Here is a 27,145-nt window from a genome sequence, read left to right as displayed (position 1 = left end):
TTCAGATCTTCAGATTTTTAAATTCATGGATCTTTGGATTCGCTAAGGATTTCAGGATCTATGCTTCCTCGGAACTTCGAATGCGAAAATCTCCTTGCATTTTCGGAGCTTGGGATCTTCAGGTCTTCATCCGTCAGAGTTTTGGATCTTTGGATCATTGAATCTTCAGAGTTTCTTATCGTTGAATTTTAGAATATTGGGATCTTCGGATTTTTAGTTCATCTAAACTTGAGATTTTTGATCGTTGGATTTGTGGATCTCCAAGACCTTGTATTTTGTTCGGATAGGTCGTTCTTTGAATCTGCAGATCTTCAGATTCTTCGTATTCTCGAATCTCTAGATATTCAACTTTCAGGATCTTCAAATTTTTAGTTGATATTGCAGTTGATCATGCTTACTCTCCTTAATCATTTTGTGAAGACCCTTACCCATTGAAGTTATCTCGAAATGGAACCCGCGTGAGAATCCGAATTGCTTCCGATCAAACTTCCTCCGGTCGCGATCAGCCTACAGTGACTGCGGTTGGTCGAACTTTCGTGCGGCGCGGCGGCGGCGGCGGACATAATTCCGTCCATTCATAAAAATTCCTGGAACTGTTCTTCGGTTGCATTCTTGTTGCCTTCGCTAAAAAAAGGCGCATGATTCTTTCGATTCTTTGGCTCGTCCAACAACAACGACGCAACGTTGCGGTGTGGAAGCGATAGACCGACATCCAGAGAGTGTGTGGTCGGTCAATGGGATAAAAGTTTCTTACTTATCGCAATCGATGAAAGCCAAAGAAGAGTGCAGATCGGCATCGATCGCCGTTGTTATGAGAATGGAGGCGCCTTGCACTGCACAGCAGCTTGTCTCTCGCCTTTCATCAATGGAGTCCGGACTCGGGGCACGTGTGTTCTTGCTTCGGCTGAAAAAGGTTGAAAATAAAGGTAGAATTTGAGAATTTTAGGAGATTTACCTGGGGTCGAGTTGAATTCGAGAGAGAAATATGAAGAGAAGGACCACACTGCGGCGATCCGGTACCAGAGAAGATCGCGATCGCATACCGCTGCAGTCAAACGATCGCGAACCACCGACGAGAAAGCAACGTTGTGAAGCGCGCTCGAAGCGAAGATCGCCGCGAGATCAAGTTTTTTTTCTTATTGCTAGTAGCCAGACTAGGAGTGTGTTGAGATTCTGTGCTTTGTGTTGGGGCAACTTCTTTCCAGAAAGGTGCACCACAGGTGAATTTGGGAACAATCGAGTCGTGTTTTTGGGACGCTGTTTGGCGAGATCAGTGCGTTGCGCATCGTGCGAGAACTGGGCTACAGTGCAGAAGTGATCGATAAGGTGCAAATGCAATCAATTTGGGACTTCCTGTAAGCTGGATGGGAAAGGAATTTTGACTTTTCCTTTGCGTACGCGTGAGAGTACGGCTGAGCTCAGCATCGCTGGAGTGGACTGTGGTTGTATTGGTGGTGGCTGGATCAAGTAACTACCAATACAGGTTGGAAAGGTGATTACAACAATCAACACCAATACCAGTTTGGTGAACGAAAGCGATCGATAATGCGTGATCGTGTTGTTTATACAAACATAGCGTGGGAAAATGGGAAAGCTTTGGGATAAAAATTCATAAACTACGGAAAACCTTGTGAAATTCACGATTTTTTAAGAATTTCATGACAAGTGAAGATCGTTCAAGCGATCGCAACGATTTTCAAACAGTCCAATACGTGATCGAACGCTAATCAGCACCAAACTCGCAGTGATCATCCGCATTCCACCGGTCTAAACCAACCTTTTCTCAAATGTATTGGTTGAACTCTTCAACTGCGCTGTTCCGCTGTGGACGAGAGACCATTCGCCATATATTAAATGCGCAAGTTGATTTGTTTACATACTAATTACTCCCGGAGAAGAGGAAACTATCGTCAAGTAGCGTTCGATGATCGGCCCGTGTGCGATCACGCAGTGATTTGTTTATCTTTTGACGGGGAATTTTTGCTACTTAGCCACTCCATACCTACCTATACGCCCAAAGTGATCGTGAAAGGTTTCACCTCTGATGACATTCCGCAGATATCAGCGCGATCGCGCGAAACGATCACTTGCCGCGTAGTCGACCTTGGCTGTCGCACAGTCGTCGCTAGAAGTCAAAACACACTGATCTCGTCAGACTTGCTGGGGACATCAGCACAAGTGGATTCATTCATAAAGCGACGAAGCTTATCGACTTCCGTTGATCTTTTTCGCAGAAAGACTACGCAGAACTGTGTCGTGTGACGAACCAAGCCGGACGTCATGCTGGAAGGAAGAAAGGGTCTGGTGGTGTGGTTGGGGGCGGCCGTAGGGTTGATCTGCTTGGCCCAGTTTGCCTACTCGTGTAACGAGATGGTCTGCGCCAGTATCGTATCCAAGTGCATGCTGACGCAGAGTTGCAAGTGCGACATGAAGAACTGTTCCTGTTGTAAGGAGTGTTCCGAGTGCCTGAGCTATTTGTACACGGAGTGTTGCAGCTGTTTGGAGATGTGCCCGAAGCCGAACGAAACGACCAACGAACTGAGCAAGCAGTCTCACGTGGAAGAGTTGGAAGGCTTCCCGAATTTGTTCAACGTGCTGACCTCGGAGGAGGATCCAGAGGAGCGCTGGCGGATCTACACGTTCCCGATCGATCTGGATGCCGCGATGTACGGGTCGAATGCCGAGACAGGGATGAAGTACTTGATGCGTGAGTATCTTTGATGATGGTTTAGGAATTCTCTATTTTAGGAAACTGAAGGAGTTTTGTCATCAATTCCTTTCTAAGGCAACCCTTTAAACTTTCTCGGTAATTCTTTAAGAAACTATTTGGCAAATTTCTTTGAGATTATTTTCAATTTTTTTAAAACTTTTTTCGGTAATTCGTTTAACAATATTTTTTTGAAATTTCTTTAGGCATTGGCTTTAGAAAATCATTCGGAAATTGCTTTGGCAGTTCGTCAAGCCTTCGGCAACTTCTGAGAAAATGCTTTCGCAATTTTTCAGAAATACCTTTGGCAATTTCTTATTTTTTTTGTATTTTTTGAAATTCATTTGAGAACTTATTTAGCAATTTTTATGAAATATCCTTCGATATTTATGGTAGGTGTTTGTCAGGCAGTTTTTCGAAAAGTTTGTCGTTTTAGCCTTCAAAAACTCCTTTGGGAATTGATTCAGCGTTTCTCTGAATTCCTTCAGATATTTCTATTGAGAATTTCTGAATTCTCAAAATAGTTATTTGAGAAAAAAAATGGCCGTAGAAATTTACAAAGAATTTGCAACGAAAAAATAATTCCAAAAATATGCGGAAATAATCTAAAATAATTGCCAGAGAAATTTCCAAACAAATTGTCAATAACTTTGGCATTTTTTTATGAGAATTTCTTCGGAATGTACTTCACCAATACCTTCTCAGAGATGAGCCAGCCTAGGGCTGCAAATCTCTTAAATAAAGATAATAATAATAATAATAACTAATACCTTTAGGAATTTCTTTGCATTAGCTTTGGAAAATCATTCGGTAATTCTTCTTTCTATTTTTCGTTTTTTTTAGCGAATGGTTAGGCCAATTGCTTCGAAAATGCTTTCGTAATTTATTTACGAGTTTCTTTAACAATTTTGATAGGAATTCGAATTCTTTTGGCAATTTCTTCGGGAATTTTCGGCAAACTCCCTTTAAAACTTCTTAGGGAACTTTTCAGTCCATTTCTGTGAAAATCACTTTGTCAATTTAAAAGTTCTCAGGAAGTTTCGAGAACTTCGTAAGGCGCTCGTTTCAGATTTGGATTTGGATTGGATTTGGATTGGATTTGGATTTGGATTGAATTGGATTTGGATTTGGATTGGATTGGATTGGATTTGGATTGGATTTGGATTGGATTTGGATTGGATTTGGATTGGATTGGATTTGGATTGGATTTGGATTGGATTTGGATTGGATTTGGATTGGATTTGGATTGGATTTGGATTGGATTGGATTTGGATTGGGTTGGGATTGGATTTGGGATTTGGATTGGATTTGGATTGGATTTGGATTGGATTTGGATTGGATTTGGATTGGATTTGGATTGGATTTGGATTGGATTTGGATTGAATTTTAATTGGATTTGGATTGGATTTGGATTGGATTTGGATTGGATTTGGATTGGATTTGGATTGGATTTGGATTGGATTTGGATTGGATTTGGATTGGATTTGGATATGATTTGGATTGGATTTGGATTGGATTTGGATTGGATTTGGATTGGATTTGGATTTGGATTGGATTTGGATTGGATTTGGATTGGATTTGGATTGGATTTAGATTGGATGTGGATTGGATTTGGATTGGATTTGGATTGGATTTTGATTGGATTTGGATTGGATTTGGATTGGATTTGGATTGGATTTGGATTGGATTTGGATTGGATTTGGATTGGATTTGGATTGGATTTGGATTGGATTTGGATTGGGTTGGGATTGGATTTGGGATTTGGATTGGATTTGGATTGGATTTGGATTGGATTTGGATTGGATTTGGATTGGATTTGGATTGGATTTGGATTGGATTTGGATTGGATTTGGATTGGATTTGGATTGGATTTGGATTGGATTTGGATTGGATTTGGATTGGATTTGGATTGGTTTTGGATTGGATTTGGATTGAATTTTAATTGGATTTGGATTGAATTTGCATTGGATTTGGATTGGATTTGGATTGGATTTGGATTGGATTTGGATTTGGATTGGATTTGGATTGGATTTGGATTGGATTTGGATTGGATTTGGATTGGATTTGGATTGAATTTTAATTGGATTTGGATTGAATTTGCATTGGATTTGGATTGGATTTGGATTGGATTTGAATTGGATTTGGATTAGATTTGGATTGGATTTGGATTGGAATGGGATTGGATTTGGGATTTGGATTGGATTTGGATTGGATTTGGATTGGATTTGGATTGGATTTGGATTGGATTTGGATTGGATTTGGATTGGATTTGGATTGGATTTGGATTGGATTTGGATTGGATTTGGATTGGATTTGGATTGGATTTGGATTGGATTTGGATTGGATTTGGATTGGATTTGGATTGAATTTTAATTGGATTTGGATTGGATTTGGATTGGATTTGGATTGGATTTGGATTGGATTTGGATTGGATTTGGATTGGATTTGGATTGGATTTGGATTGGATTTGGATTGGATTTGGATTGGATTTGGGTTGGATTTGGATTGGATTTGGATTGGATTTGGATTGGATTTGGATTTGGATTGGATTTGGATTGGATTTGGATTGGATTTAGATTGGATTTAGATGGATGTGGATTGGATTTGGATTGGATTTGGATTGGATTTGGATTGGATTTGGATTGGATTTGGATTGGATTTGGATTGGATTTGGATTGGATTTGGATTGGATTTGGATTGGATTTGGATTGGATTTGGATTGGATTTGGATTGGATTTGGATTGGATTTGGATTGGATTTGGATTGGATTTGGATTGGATTTGGATTTGGATTTGATTTTTATATGGATTGAATTTAGATTAAATTGGTATTGTATTTGAATCGGATACGAATTGGATTTGGATCGAATGAGGGTTGGACTTAGATTTGATTGGATTTGGATTTGATTAAATTTGGAGTGAATGAGAATTGAATTTGAATTGGATTGGATTTGGATTTGATTGGATTTGGATTGGATTTGGATTGGATTTTGAATTCCAATCTAAATCCAATCCAAATCCAATCCAAATCCAATCCAAATCCAATCCAAATCCAATCCAAATCCAATCCAAATCCAATCCAAATCCAATCCAAATCCAATCCAAATCCAATCCAAATCCAATCCAAATCCAATCCAAATCCAATCCAAATCCAATCCAAATCCAATCCAAATCCAATCCAAATCCAATCCAAATCCAATCCAAATCCAATCCAAATCCAATCCAAATCCAAATCCAAATCCAATCCAAATCCAATCCAAATCCAATCCAAATCCAATCCAAATCCAATCCAAATCCAATCCAAATCCAATCCAAATCCAATTCAAATCCAATCCAAATCCAAATCTAATCCAAATCCAATCCAAATCCAACCCAAATCCAATCCAAATCCAATCCAAATCCAATCCAAATCCAATCCAAATCCAATCCAAATCCAATCCAAATCCAATCCAAATCCAATCCAAATCCAATCCAAATCCAATCCAAATCCAATCCAAATCCAATCCAAATCCAATCCAAATCCAATCCAAATCCAATCCAAATCCAATCCAAATCCAATCCAAATCCAATCCAAACCCAATCCAAATCCAATCCAAATCCAATCCAAATCCAATCCAAATCCAATCCAAATCTAATCCAAATCCAATCCAAATCCAATCCAAATCCAATCCAAATCCAATCCAAATCCAATCCAAATCCAATCCAAATCCAATCCAAATCCAATCCAAATCCAATCCAAATCCAATCCAAATCCAATCCAAATCCAATCCAAATCCAATCCAAATCCAATCCAAATCGAATCCAAATCCAATCCAAATCCAATCCAAATCCAATCCAAATCCAATCCAAATCCAATCCAAATCCAATCCAAATCCAATCCAAATCCAATCCAAATCCAATCCAAATCCAATCCAAATCCAATCCAAATCCAATCCAAATCCAATCCAAATCCAATCCAAATCCAACCCAAATCCAATCCAAATCCAATCCAAATCCAATCCAAATCCAATCCAAATCCAATCCAAATCCAATCCAAATCCAATCCAAATCCAATCCAAATCCAATTCAAATCCAATCCAAATCCAATCCAAATGCAATCCAAATCATATTTGAATCCAATCCAAATCCAATCCAAATGCAATCCAAATCCAATCCAAATCCAATCCAAATCCAATCCAAATCCAATCCAAATCCCATCCAAATCCAATCCAAATCCAATAAAATCCAATCCAAATCCAATAAAAATCCAATCCAAATCCAATCCAAATCCAATCAAATCCAATCCAATCCAAACCCAATCCTAATCCAATCAAAATCCAATCTAAATCCAATCCAAATCCAATTCAAGTGTATTTTGGACAGATTCAACTAATGCTCATCCTTTGTTTAAACCCATACAGATTCTAGCGATAACGACCTGAAACCCCGTCTTGACACCACTTCCAAAATGACGGTCAACTGCACCGTTGCGTACATGGCCCAATGCATGTCCTGGAACAAGTGCAAGGAGAGCTGCATCACGATGGGAGCCACCAGCTATCGGTAGGACTCGAGCGTTCCCTAAGCACGCACTCATCACAGCTAGCATCTAATCGTAACTTTCCCTTCCCGTAGATGGTTCCACGACGGTTGCTGCGAGTGCGTCGGCCAGACGTGCATCAACTACGGCATCAACGATTCCCGCTGCCGGGAGTGTCCGGAGAACAAGGACCTCGATCTGGACGACATACCGAACGAGGACGAGCTGGACTACGGCGACGGGGTCGGACCGCTGGACAATGGCGGCGTGGAGTCGACGAATATCTGAACGGGGGCGGCGGCGGCTTGGTGGGCGGTCGGGACGGCGATGATGGTGGCAAAAGTGACGGTACCTGGTTGGAGCTAGGTGAGGTGGAGATCAAGAATAGCAGCGACGGAGGGCAGTCAGGTGTAATGTGCCTTATTAGATGTGTGCGTTTCGCGTTTTTTTGGGAGAAAACGAACGGAGCGCTTAGGATTAAAACGAAACTCTGTGTATTAGACGGGAAACGAAGTATTTGCGCTGAATGTACTTGAAGCACGGAGGGAAGCGTGTCAGAGGAGAAGGACTGTGTACTTTGTTCTACATATTTAAATTAACTGCAATGGGGAGTCCGGATTTGTGACGGTGAAATGAAGTATTGCAACTAATACTTAAGTATTTTTATTTTTGTAAAATAAATCTGTAATCATATATTGGTTTTAAATTTGGGAAAGTTTTTAATTCACAGTGACATTCCTAAAATTACCAACATAGAGGGTCCACACCTCGTGACCAGGGTAACGAATGTATCAGCATTATAGAGCGAATTTGATATCCGTTTGGCCACTTGGCCTGCCTCTGCATCTAGGTATCCGTAATCATGTACTTTACCTTGGTCAAGTTTATCGTCAAGCCTGTCCTCACTACCTTCTTCTTCGATGCCGATTTAACCAACGATGATAATCGCGATTGCGTTGATCCATCCAACGTTTCGCGTTTCAGTCTAATTGGTTTCGGCAGAAAACCATGTTCTCATAATAACTGCCAAACCTAATTGATTTTCACTGAATCATACGTTACTCTAAATCTTCATGTTATACTCCACAAATTTGTCAAGGATCAGCAGCAGGATAAACATCTGATCAGTCGTTGATTGACGTATTCTGTAGACAAAAGACTCTTCAAGAAGTCTCAGTCAGCGCGACAACCAGATAGTGGTCCACCACCAGTGTAGTAGATATACAGGGGATTGCCAAAATGTTTGGGATAGGCAACTTTTTTTTCTCTCACAAAAAAGTTCAACAAGCTATAACTTTTCATAGGATGCATCAAAACATCTCAAATTTTTACTGCTTGTCAACCTGTTATGTAAGCATCATTGGTACAAATTTGGACTCGATTGATTAATATTTCGCAAAGTTAGAACCGTTCGGGTAAAACACTATTTTTCAGACAACTCATTTTTGAGGTGTCATATCTCGGAAACCAGTGAACCGAATTGAATTAAATTTTAAACGAACATTAACAATATGTAAATGCTTCTCAAACTCTTAAAACATAGGTACTTTTTAAACGTTGAAAAAAGTTATCATAGATTGACACTGTTGGGAAACGGTCCACCAAAGATCCGAAAAACTGGTTGGCACTCGAGCATGGGGTTCTTTCTCGGCGAACAGAACAAACGCGCTTTGTACGGAACGACACGTAGAGTTTATTCACTCTCCCGTTATTAGAGATAATAATGTGCGGATGATGTGTGATCTGTTGAACTGATTTATTGTCACTAAATTGCCTGATTATTACAGCGATCTCCTATCCCTATCGAGACATAGGTATATACCGACGATCGTCGGCTCGTGTGATAAGGAAGGTTTGGGAGAGAGAATCTACTTATATCTAGTAGGTGTTGTAGTGTACAGGGTGAGATACAATTGTTGGAGTTTTATGAAATAATATTAGATATACAATGTGATCATGCCCCAACATATGCCGGCCCCCGTTGAAAGGGTCGACTTTCAACCGATGCACCTTGGCAACAATGCTGGTTTGTGCAGACTAGGGAAGTTCACTATAGCTGCAGGAGTTCGTCTGTCACCGCCGTCCGGTCTGGACTGCAACTTCTTCACGTTGAGTCTTCGATGTCATCAGACGCCGTCCGTGATCGCTGCAGGTTCGGTAGACACTGTCAGGCGTCGCGCCGGCCGGTCGAACATCGGTCATCTTCAGGGTTGGGCGTGCTCCGGGCTGGAGCAGCCATTCCGGGATCCAGGACATGTTGGAGGACGAAACATTCTTTAGGCTTTTTGAAAATTCAATGAAAAACAAACTTACATGGTTGGAGGCCCGAAGGCCTCCACGGTGCGCAAAGCCGGAGCAATGCGATGGAAGAACTTAGTCCTCGGAGCTTGAGTTGGTTGCGTCGACCTCGTCCAGAGTGGGCTGGCGTAACGGTAGAACGCATATCTTAGATATCGACCGCGTATACTCGCCGTCGGCAGTCCGCACCACGACCACACGTATGTTGTTGTCCGCGCCGTGGCAGACTCGGATGATACGGCCGTACCTCCATTTCAAGGGTGGGAGATTATCTTCTTTGACCAGCACTAAAGTGCCGATCGCAACGTTGTTGCGCTGCTGAGTCCATTTTGTTCGTGGATGGAGGCCCGAGAGATAGTCGATGGTCCAACGCTTCCAAACGCGCCGGAGTAATTCCTGATTGGCTTGCCAATGGTCGAGACGGTTTCTGGGTACCTCGGACAGGTTCGGCTCAGGAAAGGCGGTGAGCGGTCGGTGGATGAGAAAATGTCCCGGAGTCAACACCTCCAGGTCATTGGGATCAGCCGAGAGGGGCGTTAATGGCCTAGAATTCAGGCACGCTTCGATACGAGCTCTTCCTGGGAGAGCACCGAATTTCCAATCGTGGCCCGCAAATGCTTCTTAAGCGATTTCACCGCCGCCTCCCACAAGCCCCCGAAGTTGGGGCTACGGGGTGGGATGAATCTAAACTCGGTGCCGTCATCGGCGCAGCTGGAGATTACTTCTGTCTGGTGCTGCTGACCATAGAACTGCTTTCGTAGTTGTGCCAGTTCTCTTACTGCTCCTTTGAAATTTTTAGCGTTGTCGCACTCAATGAGTTTGGGCCTTCCTCTGCGAGCGACGAATCGGTGCAACGCCGCTAGAAATGCGGCTGTACTGAGATCGTACACGAGTTCTACGTGGGCAGCCTTTGTAACAAGGCAAACGAAAATTGCCACGTAGCATTTTACTGGAGAGGCTCTAGGCAACTTACGAAACTGGAACGGTCCACACAGATCCACTCCCGTGCTCAAGAATGGCAGAGTTGGCGTCACCCTCTCGGGTGGTAAGTCTCCCATCAGTTGCTCGAGATTTGTGGGCTTGCAGCGGAAGCAATTCACACAGGAATGCACCACCTTCCGAGCCAAATTTCGGATTCGTAGAGGCCAAAACTTCTCCCGTACGCAGGCTACCAGCAGTTGTGGACCAGCGTGTAGATGCTTCTGGTGGTAGTGAACCAGAATACGTTCGGTGAGTATGTGTCGGGCTGGTAGGATCATAGGATGTTTCCTGTCCTCGGAGATAGCTGCGTGGCGCAGCCGACCACCTACGCGAAGAATCCCGTCGACCAGGATAGGAGCGAGAGTTTTCAAAGCGGAGTGTGAACTGACGTGTCCCTTTGACTTGATTTCGGCAATGTCCTTCCCAAACGATTCGTGCTGAGCAATCCTTACCAGCGTCTTCGTAGCGTTATTCAGCTCCAGGGTACTGAGAGACCCGACCTTCCGGTCAGTTCGGTTTTGAGGCGAAGTATTGTGTCCGAATCGGTGTAGAAAGGCAACTACCCGAACCAAACTGGAGAATGATGAACGGGATTCGAATATTTCGTTGGGTTGCGCCGCTTGCACAGGTAGTGACACCGAGCGTTCTTCGAACTCTGCGGTAGGCAGATCGTCGGGGATTGGACGGTTGATAGGCGGCCAGAAGCGAGACGGCTGACTGAGCCATTGACACCCATTCCACCAAGCTGGGGTATCCTTCAGTTGGGCGGGGCTCATACCACGCGAGATGATGTCCGCTGGGTTTTCAGTACCGGGTACGTGAGCCCATGTGCCATTAACCGTGAGCCGCTGGATCTCCGAGACACGGTTTGCTACGAACGTTTTCCAACGAGCAGGTGGCGAGCGAATCTGGCAGAGAGCTATCATGGAATCCGTCCAAAAGAATGGTTTGGTTTTCAGTTCGGTGCTTTCGGTGACCTTGTGATACAAATGGGCCAGGAGTAATGCTGACGATAACTCCAATCTGGGTAAGGTAAGCGTAGTCTGCTTCTTCGACTTTCCAGTCGGCGCCACCTTGGATCTAGCGGCCTTTAGTCTGACGAAGATTGAGCCGTCGCTGGATACAGTTCGCACGTAGAGACAGGCTCCGTACGCCTTTTCTGACGCGTCACAGAATCCGTGCAGCTCTATCAGGACGGGATTATGAGCGATCGCTACCCTTCGTGGAATGGAAATCGATGCGATATCTCCTAAGCTGTTGCGAAACTCAGACCAGTATTGCTGCTGCTCCTGATTCAGCGGCTCGTCCCAGGAAGTGGTGGTCTGCCACAGAGATTGAATGAATATCTTGGCCAACACCACGACAGGACCCAGCAGTCCGAGAGGCAAGAATAGTTTGGCTGTGTCTGAGGCAACGACGCGGCGAGTAATGACAGCTTCCTTGGACCACTCTGGAACAGCGTAGCTATAGGTGTCGGTAGAGGGGTGCCACTGAATTCCGAGGGTTTTGATTGGGGATGAAAGCGAGTCCAAAGAAAGCGTTGATCGTTCGTCACGTAGTTCGGCAGGGATTTTCGAGAGAACAGCTGAGGAGTTGGATGCCCACTTGCGAAGACTGAAACCAGCTGAATGCAGTAGTTCCAGCAGTTGATTGCAAAGCTCATCTCCTTCTTCTTCATCGTCGACGCCAGTGAGCATATCGTCCACGTAAAAATCTTTGCCCAAAATTAACGCGGCCAGTGGGAAATCGGCAGCACCTTGCGTGGACAGCTCCTTCAGACATCTGGTGGCCAGAAAGGGAGCAGATGCGGTACCGTAAGTTACCGTTACAAGCTCGAAAGTACGCAAAGGTTCGGATGATGAACTACGCCAAAGTATGCGCTGCAGTGGATAGTCCGACGGATGAATGCGTATTTGACGATACATCTTCTCGATGTCTGCGATAAGTGCGATCCTATGCATGCGAAACCGAAGATGTATGGCGAAAAGATCGTCCTGAACCACCGCACCCACCATTAGCGCCTGATTTAAGGAAACTCCGCTGTCCGTTCGACACGAAGCGTCGAAAACGACTCGCAATTTTGTGGTTGTACTGTCTGCTTTCTCTACTCCATGGTGCGGAAGGTAATACGATAGTGCAGCAGACGAAGACGCTGAAGAGCAATCCACTTCCCTCATACAGGGGATAGACAAAATGATCGGGACAGGCAAAATTTTCACTTTTCAAAAAATGTTCAATTAACTGTAACTTTTCGAAAAGTGCATCAAACATTTTCAAATTTTTACTGTGAGTTCTTCAACTAGTTGTGTATCAGTGGACAAAATTTGGAAAAGATCGGACAATTCTTCACGAAGTTATAAAGATTTTTGAAAAAGGTAAAATTATCCGATAGCCAACTTTGAGCTGTTATATCTCCGGATTCAATGAACCGAATGCAATGAAATTTTGTCCATTCATGACTTATATAATGAGCTATGAAAAACCATTGACTTAACTTAATATTCTTAACACGGAAGAAAGTTATAACGATTAGAATATTTTTCTAAAAAAACACCAAATTATCCAAAACATCAACATCGTTTCAAAATTCAAGATGCAAATTATAGTTCATTTAGTTTTCGTCTAATTGACTTATATATAAATACGTTTTGAAGGAAAGTAACAACATAGCCGCCAATAAATTGAAAAAGTAATGGGATGCATATTAAAAATAGACCAATTTACTAAAAAATCGTGAAAAAAATAAAATCGCTATAACTTTATCGCTTGTTAAAAATTTCAAGTTAACTTAAATGTTTTCCAGAGTTCATTATATAAGTCATGAATGGTCAAAATTTCATTGCAATCGGTTCATTGAATCCGGAGAAATAACAGCTCAAAGTTGGCTATCGGATAATTTTATCTTTTTCAAAAATCTTTATAACTTCGTGTAGAATTGTCCGATCTTTTCCAAATTTTGTCCACTGATACACAACTAGCTGAAGAACTTACAGTAAAAATTTGAGAATATTTGATGCACTTTTCGAAAAGTTACAGCTAGTTGAACATTTTTTGGAAAGTGAAAATTTTGCCTGTCCCGATCATTTTGTCTATCCCCTGTATGACCCAGCTGCAGATATTCATCGACGAAGGCAGTGTAGGCTTCCTTCAGCTTGGAACTTCCATCAAGGCGACGTTCGAGACCGAGAAATCTTTTTGTAGCAATCTCCTTGGAGCTACCGAGTTGGGCGAGAACTGAAAGATGTTTCGGAAGGGTAACTACAAACCGACCCGTTTCATCTCGAAAAGTGTTGGAAGTGAAGTGGTCTTCACAGGCTGCTTCCTCGATGGATTGAGTGCTATTCGACCAGCAGGACTCGATTTCCCAGAAGCGTGAGATAAGCTCGTCGAGTCGTTGATCACTGCATACATGAGCCAGCTTTGGAGTTCTATTGGGCGGACTTGAACCGATCCTTCCTGAAGCAACCCAACCGAAGACGGTGTTCTGCAGAATCGGCTTCTCGGGACCCAATTTGGTGAACCCGTCAAGTAACAGATCGTAGTATAATTCCATGCCAAGTAGTAGATCGATGGGCCCCGGCTCGTGGAACTTAGGATCCGCTAAAATGACGTTCGGTGGCAATGTCCAGGACGAAGCATCAAGCGATCTGCAGGGAAGGTCTCTAGTAATCTTCTTCAGGATGTGACACCGTTGTTCCGCAGCAAAGTCCGTGCAGTGAGATCCCATCCGAACAAGAACGGCGTGAGATGAAACGATTGAAGAGTTGCCGACGCCGCCGATCTCCTGGTGACACTGATAGCGATGCAACTTCAGCCTTTGGACGAGACTCTCGTTGATGAGATTCAACTGCGACGCTGGATCTAGCAATGCTCTGGCCCATTGGGTATGGCCATTCGTTGAAAACACCTTGACGATTGCTGTCTGCAGCAACACGGTGGCAGGAGCGCTTCTTGGAGTTTCGACGACGGTGGTGGACACGAGGCTTGTGGCAGAGGACGAGGGCTTTGGGTGTTCTGAAGCAGACGATGACGTTGGAAGCGATTGCGAGGAAGACTGGTTCGAGAGTGTTTGATTCTCCGGCGAAGCCGGATTCGAGCGAGGAATAGCAGGAGCCGGGGGCTTGCTTGGATTGGAGGGGCGATCGTTGGGCGATTGGTGGAGCATAGTATGGTGCTTCTGGTTGCAGACTCTGCAGCTGCTAGACGAACAACTGCGAAGCATGTGCGACGAGGAAAAGCAATTGATGCAGAGGTTTTTCTTCTTCACAAGGTCAAATCGCTGAGAGACTGGCAAACCTTGGAAGAAATCGCATTTGAATGGGGAGTGCGGAGATTTTGAGCAAAATGGACACGAGCTGATCACTGAACTTGTCACGGCGTGAACGGTGTTGATTTTCGATTTTATCGGCCGTTGGTGTTCCGCCTTGCTAAACTCCGCTAAATGTGACTTGGACGGTGGCAACGATTGTAGAACTGACAGATGACCTTGAAGGAAGATAATGATGTCCTTGTATTCCGGAACGTTCGTCGATCGGTAGTGAGACTCCCATTGCTTCAGAGTAGAAGCATCGAGGCGGCAGCAGAGCATATGGGCTAACAGGACACTCCAACCAGCCGTTGGAATTCCCATCTTGTCGATCATGCTTAAGTTCCGCTCAAAATCATCAACTAATCGCATTAGTGACTCATAACTTTCCCTTTTCATCGGCTCAATAGCGAAAAGGGCGTCGAGATAAGTTTTGAGAATCAGTTTCTTATTCTCAAACCTCTTCTCCAGCAGCTGCCAAGCGACAGGGTAGTTGGCAGCAGAGAGCTCGACTGATTCGACAACCTTTCTTGCGTCTTTAGTAAGGGAGGCTACGAGGTAGGAGAACTTGTCGAACGGGGTGAGCTGTTGGTTGGAGTCAATGAGGGACTTGAATGAATCGCGAAAAGTGATCCACTCCGAAATCGTGCCATCGAAGCTGGGAAGCTTGACTTCAGGCAACTTCACCCGCGATTGTCCGGAAGCTTGAGAAAGTTGGATCGGTGGGTCAGCGGGCGTTAGTTTCTTGATCTCGTTCGCAAGAAAGCTAGACACCAAGACGTAATCTAGTTCGAACTTCTGATAGACAAGGCGATGCTTTTCATCGGCGGTAAATGTTACAGCATCATCAAATCCCTTGGCACCCTCACTCATCTGTTTCTCCTCCAAATCGTCTTCTAACATCTCGATTGTGAGACGATTAGTTTCGAAATCCTTAAAAAGTCCATCAATTCGTTGTTTCCATCCCTCTAGTTGCCCGCTGTGCTGCGCACTGACATACCCATTCATGAATTGCTTCGCATTGGCCAGTGTATTCGTGTAGAATCGCTCCAGACGATAGCACTCTCGCAATCCCGGTGCCATTGTCCACAGCGATCAGCGATGCTCAAAACTCCTAATTGCGATGACCAGAATGGACAACACGTCTAACCAGAGCACACTATGCAATTAACCACCAACTAGATCGGGATGAAAACATCGACTTGCGGATAGAAATCAACGAATCGATCAGTTATGCCCAATTCAAAAGCGCAAAATTAATAATTTTGTTCCTAAGCTTTCACTCGCATGCAATGTGCTACTCACGTTATCAGCCCAACCAGATATACCGTCGATGACGTCAGACCGAGACCTTTGTCCCAGCGAAGAATAATCCTCCAGAATAGCCTTTGTCCATGCAGCACAATAATGACGACCCAAGCCGTGCCTTCGCGCCACGCAGCTTGATGGAATTTGATCGAAGAAATTCTCCTCAGGTAATCCGGTTGCACCAAAAACAGCAGCCACACAGCACCAGCAAAGCACTTAATTTCAATCAATTAGCAGCGACAATCCTTTAGACACTTTTTGCTCAGTCCTCAGTCCGATGTTCAGCACAGAATTTGCTAGCACTTAGCACACGCGCGGCGAAGTGTTCGAGAGCCAACCAATGCCAGAAATGTTCACTTTGGGACCAACGAAACGACACTAGCACTGCCCGCGATTGTCCGAATTAAATCGCGGCGCATCCGGCTCGAAGGACCAGATATATGTTGGGAAACGGTCCACCAAAGATCCGAAAAACTGGTTGGCACTCGAGCATGGGGTTCTTTCTCGGCGAACAGAACAAACGCGCTTTGTACGGAACGACACGTAGAGTTTATTCACTCTCCCGTTATTAGAGATAATAATGTGCGGATGATGTGTGATCTGTTGAACTGATTTATTGTCACTAAATTGCCTGATTATTACAGCGATCTCCTATCCCTATCGAGACATAGGTATATACCGACGATCGTCGGCTCGTGTGATAAGGAAGGTTTGGGAGAGAGAATCTACTTATATCTAGTAGGTGTTGTAGTGTACAGGGTGAGATACAATTGTTGGAGTTTTATGAAATAATATTAGATATACAATGTGATCATGCCCCAACAGACACTTTTTGGATTTTTCTCGAAAAAATGTAATTTTTTTACATCAATGTCAATAAAATTTAGCGTTGATATCCAAAGATTTTCCACTTCTGTTCTCAAGTTATCTCTAGTCAGATATATTAGAGCTTATTTGGATTAAAGGAAGAACACATTTAGTAATTTTTGTGTGGTATTGTAAATTTGACTTATTTTCCTCTATATGGGCAAAAATTTCAATCCGATATAACTTAATTCGCCGTGAGAAAATAATACATTTTATAACGTCGTATTAAGTATCAATATATTGTTGATAAACGTTAAAAAATTCGTTTAATTCGGTTCACTGGTTTCCGAGATATGACAGTCCAAAAATTAGTTGTCTAAATAATAGTGTTTTACTCGAACGGTTCTAACTTCGCGAAAAATAAATCAATCGAGCCCAAATTTGTACCAATGATGCACATATAATAGGTTGACAAACAGTCAAAATTTGAGATTTTTTGATACACTCTATGAAAAGTTACAGCATGTTGAATTTTTTTATGGGAGAAAAAAGTTGCCTATCCCAAACATTTTGGCCATCCCCTGTAGATGTGGTACTTAAATTAAGTGCTGGACATGGGAGTCATCACTCGAAATTTGCGTTCTCTAGTTGTGAGTCAGCGTATTTTTTGGATAGCTGCCAAATTCTTCAGTTCATGAACCTGAAGTTCATTCAAAGTACTCTAGTTTCCAAAATCTGACTTTTCAATCATACCGTTTACCCCCGTTGGTTTGACCTCATCTAATCTGAACACTTTTTAATTTGACCCCCTCTTATCTGCACATCGTTCAAACTAAAAATGGTTCAAACGTCATTCTGCTTATGGAACGGGGTGAAACGGAACGCAGAATCAAAACAAAACAGCAAAAACGGTTACCATCAGTGTGTTTTTCGATGCCCACAGGGTGACTAGAAGTTCAAATTAGAAAATGAACCCGGTTGGTTTGCATGAGGTGTCGTTCAAACCATCGGGGGTAGACGGTAGTCCCATATTTGTTATTTTTTGTTGGACAGTAATTCAGGTCAATCTTGCCAGATGCACGCAGGATCTTCGTGTAATGCAGTCAAGCATCGATGTATTTCGACCTCGGCTTACGATAGTCGATTGAAACGAAGTCCTAGTAGCTTCTGTAATTCTCAAATATCACTGCAGTATTTAGTTATGCCTGGTCCTTTTCATCCCACAAATATCGTAACCTGTTGTACAGCCTTCGACAGATCTATGCACTCTGTCTCCATCGTTGACATGGCAACGCATTCCTGCTTTCGACTCGCCAATGACGGTAGTCGTTCCTTCAAGTTATACTGGAACACGATAAATGACTTTCTATCAGCTGGCGGGTGCCAATCTGTGTCGCAGAAACCTATCAGCAACAGTTCTGGCTCTTCTTGCGTTCCCAGCCTTAATCCGTAGTCGATGGTAGAGATCAAGTAACGGACGACTCTCTTGGCTTCCGTCCAACCTACGGTAGTAGGGCAGATCATATACCGGCTCAGGATACCAACACAAGCAGCGATGTCCAGACGAATGTGTGGTCAAATATAACAGACAGCCGATCTCCTTCCAGCCCAAAACGTGTTACAACCTTCCTGACGAAATTATCCTGCAGCAGATTGGAGAACTGATCCAGGTTTCGAGGTCTGTATTCCCAAGAACCAACTGATATCGCCGTGTACCGTCACCGTCAGTTTGCGTCGAAGAGCTTCTTGTACTTCCTCGATTGTCTCACCGCATTTGCAGACAATCAATCCAGGCGCTTCCGCAAGTATCAAATAGGCACGCTTCGAAACCCAAATTTTATACAACCATAGCCATGGTCCTGTGCCACAGCCCAGCGGCCTGCTCTAGGCCGTACACTAGTACACACTCTTGTGGAGTCTGCAGACCTAGCGTTCCTTGCCCGGAACCACAAAATCTTGAGGCTGTCACTCATCCAGGTGTTCAACCTGCAACTCCTAGTGTCCAGCTATGATCAGTAATACACGAAAAGTCGACTGCAGGCTAACGGGCACCGAAACTTTCTCATAGTCCCATCCATACCGTTGCCCGAACCCTTGGGCAATGAGCCAAACCTTGCACCGATCAATGTTATCGGCAGCATCTAGCTTCTGCTCACAAGATGAGAGACTGAGAGAGCAGTACATGAGAGAGCATGTCCCTAATTCATCACAGGCCGTAGCTGCCAATACAAGGGTTTAATCGTTCAGTCTCGCTGGAACGACACCTCTGGTCGCCCGCTAACTCCAGAACTTGACGCGTGGCAGGTACGAAGATACTCAATGTCCAAGGAATTCAAGGAAATTTCCTTTACTAAAAGTTCCTGGATCGACCGGGAATTGAGCCCGTCACCCTCCAGCATGATCGTGCTGAAACTCATTGAAAAGCTGAAACAAGGAAGGCAGTTTATAGCTCGGAAACATGAGCTCTTTGGTCGACAGGCACAGGATGATGGGAGGGAAGAGGAAAGAAGCGTTCCAGTATGCGGACCAGCTAGAGGAGTACGAAAGCAGCTGTGTGGAAAGTGCGATACTTGCCCGGTGTCTGTGGTGCGGCGAAAAGAGAAATAGCATACCTTACCGAATATTTATGTACCTTTGTTTTGTATCTAATTGCCAGAGTAGCTAGCGTACCATGAAGCTACAGCAGAAGGAGCAGAAGAAGCGGCTGTGTTTTCATTGTCAGAAACCCGACCATTTCCGAAAGGATTACCGACAGTGGCTGCATATGCAGCAAAAGAAAAGGGATGGGGAATCAGTAAGCGGGAAGGCAGTGAAACAAAACAAGAAGAAGAGTGATGTGAAGGCCAAACTAACGGTGGAAAAGGACGTTCCGTTTTGTTGTATGGTTGAGAACTGCGGGGTATGAATATAGTTTAGTGTTATTCCCCTTGCGTGTCTGCACTTCGTAGTTGACGTGACCCTCGTAGTTGAAGATGATCCAGTTTCATATGAGGAAGCAGTCCAAGGACCGGAACAGGACTTATGGCAAGCAGCGATGAAAGAGGAGTATGACAACCTGATGCAGAACGAGACCTGGACGTTGGAGGAATTGCCTGCCGGACGAAAACCAATAAGTAGCAAATGGGTTTTTAAGAAGAAGGAGGACAGCGCTGAAAATGTCTCCAGGTACAAGGCCCGCTTAGTTGCGCAGGGCTTCTCGCAACAGTTCGGGATTTAATACGACTCCGTCTTTGCAACAGGGGCTGCGCGGACTACGTTGAAAGTTTTGCTGACAGTTACCGGTAAAAGCGGATGAAGGTTCGTTACCTGGACGTCGAAGGTGCGTACATACATGGCCGACTAAAGGAGGAACTGTACATGCAGCAACCGCTGGGTTTCCAGCAGCGTGGTCAAGAGAAGCTAGTTTGCAAACTACAACGTAGTCTTCACGGACTGAAACAAGGAGCGCGAGTATGGAACGAAACGATCCGTGGAACTCTCGAAGCGTTACAGTTCAGGCAATCGGCAGCTGATCCCTGTTTATTTACGAAGAGTACTCCCGGAGGTTGGATGTATATTCTGTTGACGATATAATTGTAGCCTATATTTCGGAGGAATTGACACTGTCATCCTTAGGTGACGTCAGTTGTTTCCTGGGGATCCAGCTCGAAAAGGACGTCGATGGCTACTACTTCATTGATCAGAAAGGTTATACTTCGAAGATCGCGAACCGATACAACCTTGACCGTGCCAGAGGATCGAAAACCCCGCTGGACACAGGCTACTACCGCAGTAGGGAAGGCAGTAAGGTGATGCTCGATAACAGAGAATACCAACGCTTGATCGGGGCGTTGCTTAAAGTGGCTGTGAACACACGGCCAGAAGTAGAAGCCAGCGAAGCTATTCTGAGCCGACGAGTTAGCGCACGGAAGCAGATTGGGTGGAGTGGTGGAGAGAGTGGTGCGGTAGTGGTAGTCACCACTGTAGGGTTCATATCAGCATTAATTTGTAGGGTTTGTATTAAGTGTGTAATAAATGCCGATTGGGTTGTTAGGCATAAGCGTGTAGTGTGTGACAGGAGGTGTGTGTTTGGGAGAGCGATGGAATCGAAGAACTGGAGACGGTGCGTATAATCGGTGGTCTCGAATCCGGGTAAGTTTGGCCGCTGCGGATGTCCTTCCCGACTGGGACCCTACAACCACGAACGACTACGCACTCAAACTAATAAGCAACAGAGCAGAACCGCCAAAGCTAGTCAGCTATAGCGACACCCTGCGACACCCACTGGAGTGCCGATACGGACAATTGCAAGTCCAATACCGGAAACGTACTTCAACTCGGACATGCAACAATAGTATGGGTCAGCCACAAACAGAATCGCGTAGACATCATCGTCATTATCAACCATTTGAAACCAGTTTTCCTGCTCAGAACAAGCGGTTTTAGCAATGAGGAATGAAAAACAATAAAAACATTTTCAAGGTCATTGTTTTGATTTTATACTATTTAACTTTGAAGTTTATATATTTTTAATAAATTCGTAAAATTGTTAATAGACTTTTATACGACATGCAAAATGACGTTATTTAACAATACAAAAACTTGTTTACAAGAACGTTATAGCGCTAAAATTGCCGTCTTACGATAAAAGCCCAAGTCTCAAGGTTTCGGCTTCTTTCTGCCCCTTTTGACCTTCCCCACGGCTTTCGCTACTTTGGCAACGGAGGTAAACTTTTCACCCTGCTCGTCCATCTCCCGCACCGCCGCCGGTTTGACCTTGCTTCCGGATATTTTCCTCTTCGCCGGTTGCCTCTGCTGAATCGCCCTCGTCAAAAGTCGGCTCATCTTGTCGATTTCGGCCCTCATCTCGTCCAGTTTGTCTTCCGTTTCCGAAAAGCTGCTCATGGAGGACGCCATCTCCACTCGCCGACTGTCCATAATCTCCCGCAGCATAATACTTGCATCGGCGATTTGCAACGCCTCGTCCATGATGTGTTCGTCCAGTGTACAAAACAGCGGAAACTTCAGAAACTTCAAATTCACAAAGAATCCTTCCGATCCGCGGACGAGCCATCCGCCGGGCATGTTCGGCACCACTCGCCATTCCCCCTTCGGAAGCTTCTGTCCGCGTTGAGCGGGTGTGCGGTTCTCCTCTTGCGGATTGATGTGTTGCACCAGAATCTTGCGTAGCTCCTTCGGCTTCACCACGATCACGTACGAATGGTTCTCGAAGAACGAACTCGGAAACATCCGGCGGATGAACTCGATCGGCATCTCCCGCAGACCACGTTCGTATCGTTCCAAGATCAAGACCTTCTTGCGCAAACTGATCAGTTCGGATTCCTCTTTGATGGAGGTGATGTCGCTGACGGCCAGACCGTTGATCAAGTTCAGAATGACGATCGGAGCGAAGAAGATGAACAAAACGAAGAGAATGATCTTGCCACCGCTGAAGTCGACGCCAGCGGCTTCATACTCTCCGGTGGTCATGACCAGGGTTTTCAGCGCGGCGTCCGAAAAGCTACTGAACGTGTTGAACGGGATCTCTTCCTCGGTGGAATTGTGCGGGCGGGTTCGGTCATTGTAAGACAAGAAGAAGCTGAAGGTGAACGCTCCGAGCAGCGGGATGAAGAGCAGGAAACTCTTCATGAAATTCACCGATACGGTATTGAACATGTACATGTAAGTGGAAAGAGTGTTGAATGGCAGTGATCCGATCAGCATGGTGAGTTGAAGCGCAAATGCAATCACAATCAGTGAAGACATTATGGATTGACAGCCGTTCTGTAGGACGATTATCATGAAAATGATCGTCCCCATATCCAGGTAGTTCTCGAACGAAGAAAAGTACTTTAGTCGAAGAAAGAGAATTTGCACTATTTCTCTCGCGATCATGTAAACAGCGCCGATCCAGGTGAGCACGTTGAGAACGATCGAGTATTGATTGTCGCCGTTGCAGGTGTCAAGCGATTGCCAGCCAAAGCAAATGACAGTTACCAAGGTACAAATCAGATTCAGGTAGATCCACTTGGTTAGACGCAGCCACTTGACCAGAATGAAAGTGTAGATAACTGGATGAAGCAGAAGTCGTTTGAGTTCCTTGGACTTGGCGATGATTTTGACGGGGTCCATTTCGGTAACGAAGGTTTGTACGGGTTGTTGGTGAGAAACATTAGATGAAGAGGCCTTTTCAACAATTCGCCAGAGATTCATCTCACTACGATCCTTGGGGGATGCTTTTTTCACCGCTCGTTTCTTAAAAATGAACGGATCGAAACCATTCAGATTCAGACGAACTTCGTTCCGATCGAAGTACGAACGTCGAACGTCAATCGAAACGCACTGATCGAAGTACATCTTCCAGAATTCGTACCGTGCAAAATCCAGTGGCGTTTGATTGTCTTTGTTGCGAACTCCCAGGAAGGCATACTTTTGCTGCAACAGGTCCAAAGCAATGTCGGTGAAACCGAATTTCAACGACGTGTGCAAAGCAGTGTTGCCATTGTTGTCCGTCCTAGTGAGGTGGATCTTTTGATCCTTTGCCAACAGTTCCGCACACTGTAAAACTTTTGCCCGTTCCTCCTCGCGTCTCCAGAGCTCCTGTGCGCGGTTCAGCGTAAACACCAGAATCGGGTCGTCATTCACCAGAACTCGATCGGTAATGTGCCCAAGCAGTAGTGTTAGAGTTGCCACGTTTCCACGTTCGCAAGCTTTCTTTAGCAGACCCTTCAGCTCCACTCGATAGACAAGCTCGGAACCCTTGGCATCGCGTTCCGGGTCTGGTTCGCAAACACGCAAGACCTTCTTCTTAGATGTCACAGGTTTTACCGTTTTGAAGATCATTGGACCGGCATGCTCGACGATCGTTTTAACCGATCGTTCCATGTCCAGTTCAACCGCAATGTGCAGCAGTAGCCGGATCACGTCTCTCACGTTCGATTCGTCGACTGTGAACTGTAGAAACTTCCGCTCGAATCGTTGTTCCTCCTTGAATCGCAAGAGAATCTCCAACAGCTCAACCGTGACATTGATCTGAACCCACTCCTGGTAGAACCCAAGACACAGCTTCCTCTCAGCACCGCCTCGTTTCCCAATTGCTATAGCACCTTTAAATCGTTTGACGCATTCCTTCAGGAACGCCTTGTTCTCGTTGGAAGAATTCTTCATGAGCAGCTCGAAGGGTAGCTTGAGCCGATCGCTGCAGACATTAAAGTCCGCGCCGTGATCGAGCAGGAGCAGAATAGTGTCTCGAATGTCTTCTACCTTGATGGGACTCTTGGTCAGCTGCATGGCGCGTTTCTTGAACTTCGGACTGTTCACCACGGCGTCATATTGCTCGCATAGCAGAAATAGTGGCGTTTTTCTTTGTTTGTTACGGATGTTGATCTCGATTGATGGTTGCGACAAAAGCCATGTCAAGAAGGCGATGTTAAGCGATTCGACGGCGTGGTGGATAGGGGCGTTCAGCTCCGGAGCGATTCTCTACGATTGAAAGGGGGAAGTGAGTAATTGAAGACGTAATTAGGCATCGAACGCACCTCGTTGAAAGCAGAGAAGCGAACAATAAATGGTTGTAGATAGGGTTGGTAAAGGATGTTCGATGCGAGCATCTTTTCAAAGCCTGGGTGCACCCTAGCGTTGAATAAGAATGTCTTTGGTTCCGGTATTGTATTCTGTGCGTCCCAGTCCTTCATTTCCTCGACAAGATTATGCAGCATATCCCATCTACAGTCCTCCAGCAGTGCTTGCATCTTTGGTAATCCATCTTCGATATCCGGTTCATCAATGATAGCCAGCAACTCGTTGTTGAGAGATAACTGTAACGACCCACGTAATAACTTAATCCCATTCACAGATAACAATCACGTGTTGATACGTTTGCACTATTCACCCACTGTAGTGTTATCGGGCAGTCCACGATCCACTTCAGTTTCATCGCGTATCATACACGATAAAGCAAGTTTACCTGCAGATCTTTGCGTTGATTACGCTTCGCTTGCCGGGAGTGCTCCAGAACCAGAACAGTTGTATCTGTGAACAAAGCATAAGCATTTAGTAAACAAATCTCATCCAATGACTCACCATCTTCTCACCGTGCATGGTATCTCCTGTCGGAGCCGGTCGCTCCTGGGCCATTTCACCTACTCAATCACTATTGGAATCTATATTTTCAGCACTTGAAATGGTAATTTCACTGGACTTCCATTGTTTGCAATTGATTGAGCGACTCTGTTTGACAGAACCGGTTCTCAGTTTGTAGTGGTCAGAGAGATACGATAACGCAAAGTCTGGAAGCACCCTGGCCATACAAGCGGATTATGAAGACTGAGCGAAGAATAATGCATCAGCGTCTTTATCGCGTGTGGAAGCTAAGCGTGTTTCTCACGAATGGTGAGAAAACGGAGAGTAGCGATGAGAGAGTGGGAGCGCTGTGGAGAGTCTGAACTTGAGAGTTGTTGCTCACGCACGAGTAATTAGTTTGCTCTCTGTCATAGTGATAGCGCAAGAGAGTTTTCATGAAGCTAAGCCGTTGCAGAAAAGCTTTGTAACAAGTTATGAATCAATTATAAATTGCATCAACTTGAACATGCCAATCAATTGAAATTGATATAAAATCATCATCATTACCGCACCGTGAGCGAGCGATTTGCTGTCTAAAACTTTTTAAACTAACTTAAACGATGAATAGTGAAGAGAGTGAAACGGCTCTTAGCATGTGCTTATTTGTTAGAATATGATAAAACAGGATGAATAAGAAAGAAATGTGAAGCTGGTGAGAGGTTACAAAAGATTTTTGGGATATTATTACAGAAAACACAGAAGAACTGACAGAAAATCGTCATGCTTGGCACCTTGAAAGACTATCTAGGAGTTTAGGTAACCTTCCATTTTTCATATTCTAACGTATAAACATGATAGACTTTCGTAATGGCACCTACAGTAGGTTCCACATTACTTAGTTTTATTTGCTTTTCAGGAAGATGAGGAATGATCCGGAGTAGGGCAAAAACGTGATTAAAATACTACGCATGCAGATAAGCAAGATGATTCGAAGAAATGCCCATCTGTCAATAGCTTGGCTTACCGGAAACTTGTCACGAAGTCCCTGGAAAACAAAGCATACGTCAGGGCACTCTCACAGAAAGCGGTTCGGTGGTCGAGTGCAAGGACATGGATGCAATTTCGACAGAAGAGGGGCTGACACTCGCACTAATCGAGCAACGTGACGTGGATGGCGACGATTCGTCTACCGGTAGATGCCGCTAATACATAGCTTGATGTATGTATCTATATCGGCAAGTCGTTTGGTCGGTATGTATCCTGAGAGTCACCCGTCAAGTTGCAAAACAGACAAAGAGATGCTTCAGTTGCATGAACTTCGGCCATCAGGCAAGGAGCTGCAACGGTCCTTACAGATCTAAAGTATGTTGGGAAATGCCATGCCACCCCCTGAGCCCCCCTTCCTTAAATCCAGCCATGTGGGGACTTCAACACTGTGGAGTGGGGAAGCAGGCAGACTAAAGCAAGAGGTTCTAGCCTGATGGAAACCTAGGCGAAGTTGAACATAGAAGTGTGCAACAAAAGCTCTGTGAGGACATTTCTTAAAGACAATCGAGAATCCATCATTGTCATGACAATGTGCAGCTCTTCGCTGATGGATAACATGAAACGGCGAGTCTATTGGTAGAATGAAACACTACCTATCTTAGAGAATCTTGAGAAGGACCAACTCATACAAGGAGTTGACGACTAGAAGCAGATGCTAATTCCTTCAGCTTACCGCGACGTGAAGGCAAAGATCGAGGTTTCTAAGACACCAGCTCAAAATTTGTCCTGACAAGCTGGAGGTGATGGTGGACGAACTCTTTCCGAAGCACCATATAACCAAATCACATAGCCATACACACCGTACGCCAATGGAGTGGAAGTAGATGCCAAACCGGATACCTAACTATGAGCTCCTTGTAATAGCCTGAGGTAACGATTGAGGAAGAGCTGAGGGACGTATTTACTGAGCAGTGCAACCTGGAAGCACAGACAAACAGACGTAACACTCTGATAGTTCCGCATCGTACATTGATTTAACGGTCTTTTTCAAAATTGAATAGGTGGCCAACTGCCCACCCGTGGCGCTCGCATCGTTTTTGTTCGAGTTTGAAGTTTGCTCACTACCGCCACCTAGTTGATGGTCGGCCAAACTTAGTTCTTTTAGCATTGGGCGAATATGTTTCCGTGACTAT

The 27,145-nt window shown here is 44.6% G+C and overlaps 4 protein-coding genes across 5 annotated transcripts; 1 reads left to right on the top strand and 3 right to left on the bottom strand.

The window, feature by feature from the left end:
* The first annotated feature begins 1,032 nt into the window (after positions 1–1,032).
* Positions 1,033–7,556, top strand: LOC134284889 (protein twisted gastrulation-like). Of its 2 annotated transcripts, XM_062844389.1 has the most exons (4): positions 1,033–1,220; positions 2,235–2,707; positions 7,107–7,248; positions 7,321–7,556. In XM_062844389.1, exons 2-4 carry the CDS (start codon positions 2,281–2,283, stop codon positions 7,511–7,513), a joined length of 762 nt encoding a protein of 253 aa, XP_062700373.1. In that variant the 5' UTR covers positions 1,033–1,220; positions 2,235–2,280; the 3' UTR covers positions 7,514–7,556. The 2 variants fall into 2 exon arrangements, with proteins under 2 accessions (XP_062700373.1, XP_062700374.1); XM_062844390.1 differs by lacking the exon at positions 1,033–1,220 and having other exon boundaries at positions 1,324–2,707.
* A 316-nt stretch (positions 7,557–7,872) lies between these two features.
* On the bottom strand, positions 7,873–13,095 carry LOC134284887 (uncharacterized). The gene is made up of 2 exons (XM_062844387.1): positions 9,539–13,095; positions 7,873–9,451 (listed from the first exon to the last, which is right to left on the bottom strand). The coding sequence occupies exon 1, from the start codon at positions 12,679–12,681 to the stop codon at positions 10,075–10,077; it is 2,607 nt and encodes an 868-aa protein (XP_062700371.1). The 5' UTR covers positions 12,682–13,095; the 3' UTR covers positions 7,873–9,451; positions 9,539–10,074.
* Positions 13,096–13,162: 67 nt separating this feature from the next.
* Positions 13,163–21,225, bottom strand: LOC134284888 (uncharacterized). Its single transcript, XM_062844388.1, has 2 exons — positions 16,116–21,225; positions 13,163–15,988 (listed from the first exon to the last, which is right to left on the bottom strand). The coding sequence occupies exon 2, from the start codon at positions 15,891–15,893 to the stop codon at positions 13,479–13,481; it is 2,415 nt and encodes an 804-aa protein (XP_062700372.1). The 5' UTR covers positions 15,894–15,988; positions 16,116–21,225; the 3' UTR covers positions 13,163–13,478.
* A 149-nt stretch (positions 21,226–21,374) lies between these two features.
* Positions 21,375–25,346, bottom strand: LOC134284886 (transient receptor potential cation channel protein painless-like). Its single transcript, XM_062844386.1, has 4 exons — positions 24,998–25,346; positions 24,871–24,935; positions 24,443–24,721; positions 21,375–24,386 (listed from the first exon to the last, which is right to left on the bottom strand). Exons 1-4 carry the CDS (start codon positions 25,038–25,040, stop codon positions 21,564–21,566), a joined length of 3,210 nt encoding a protein of 1,069 aa, XP_062700370.1. The 5' UTR covers positions 25,041–25,346; the 3' UTR covers positions 21,375–21,563.
* Positions 25,347–27,145: the final 1,799 nt, after the last annotated feature.

The sequence above is a fragment of the Aedes albopictus genome, chromosome 1, assembly GCF_035046485.1.
Source record: "Aedes albopictus strain Foshan chromosome 1, AalbF5, whole genome shotgun sequence".
In the NCBI taxonomy this organism is placed as follows: Eukaryota; Metazoa; Arthropoda; class Insecta; order Diptera; family Culicidae; genus Aedes; species Aedes albopictus.
Note: the sequence above shows the minus strand (reverse complement) of the source record. Positions and strands in the feature narration are given on the sequence as shown.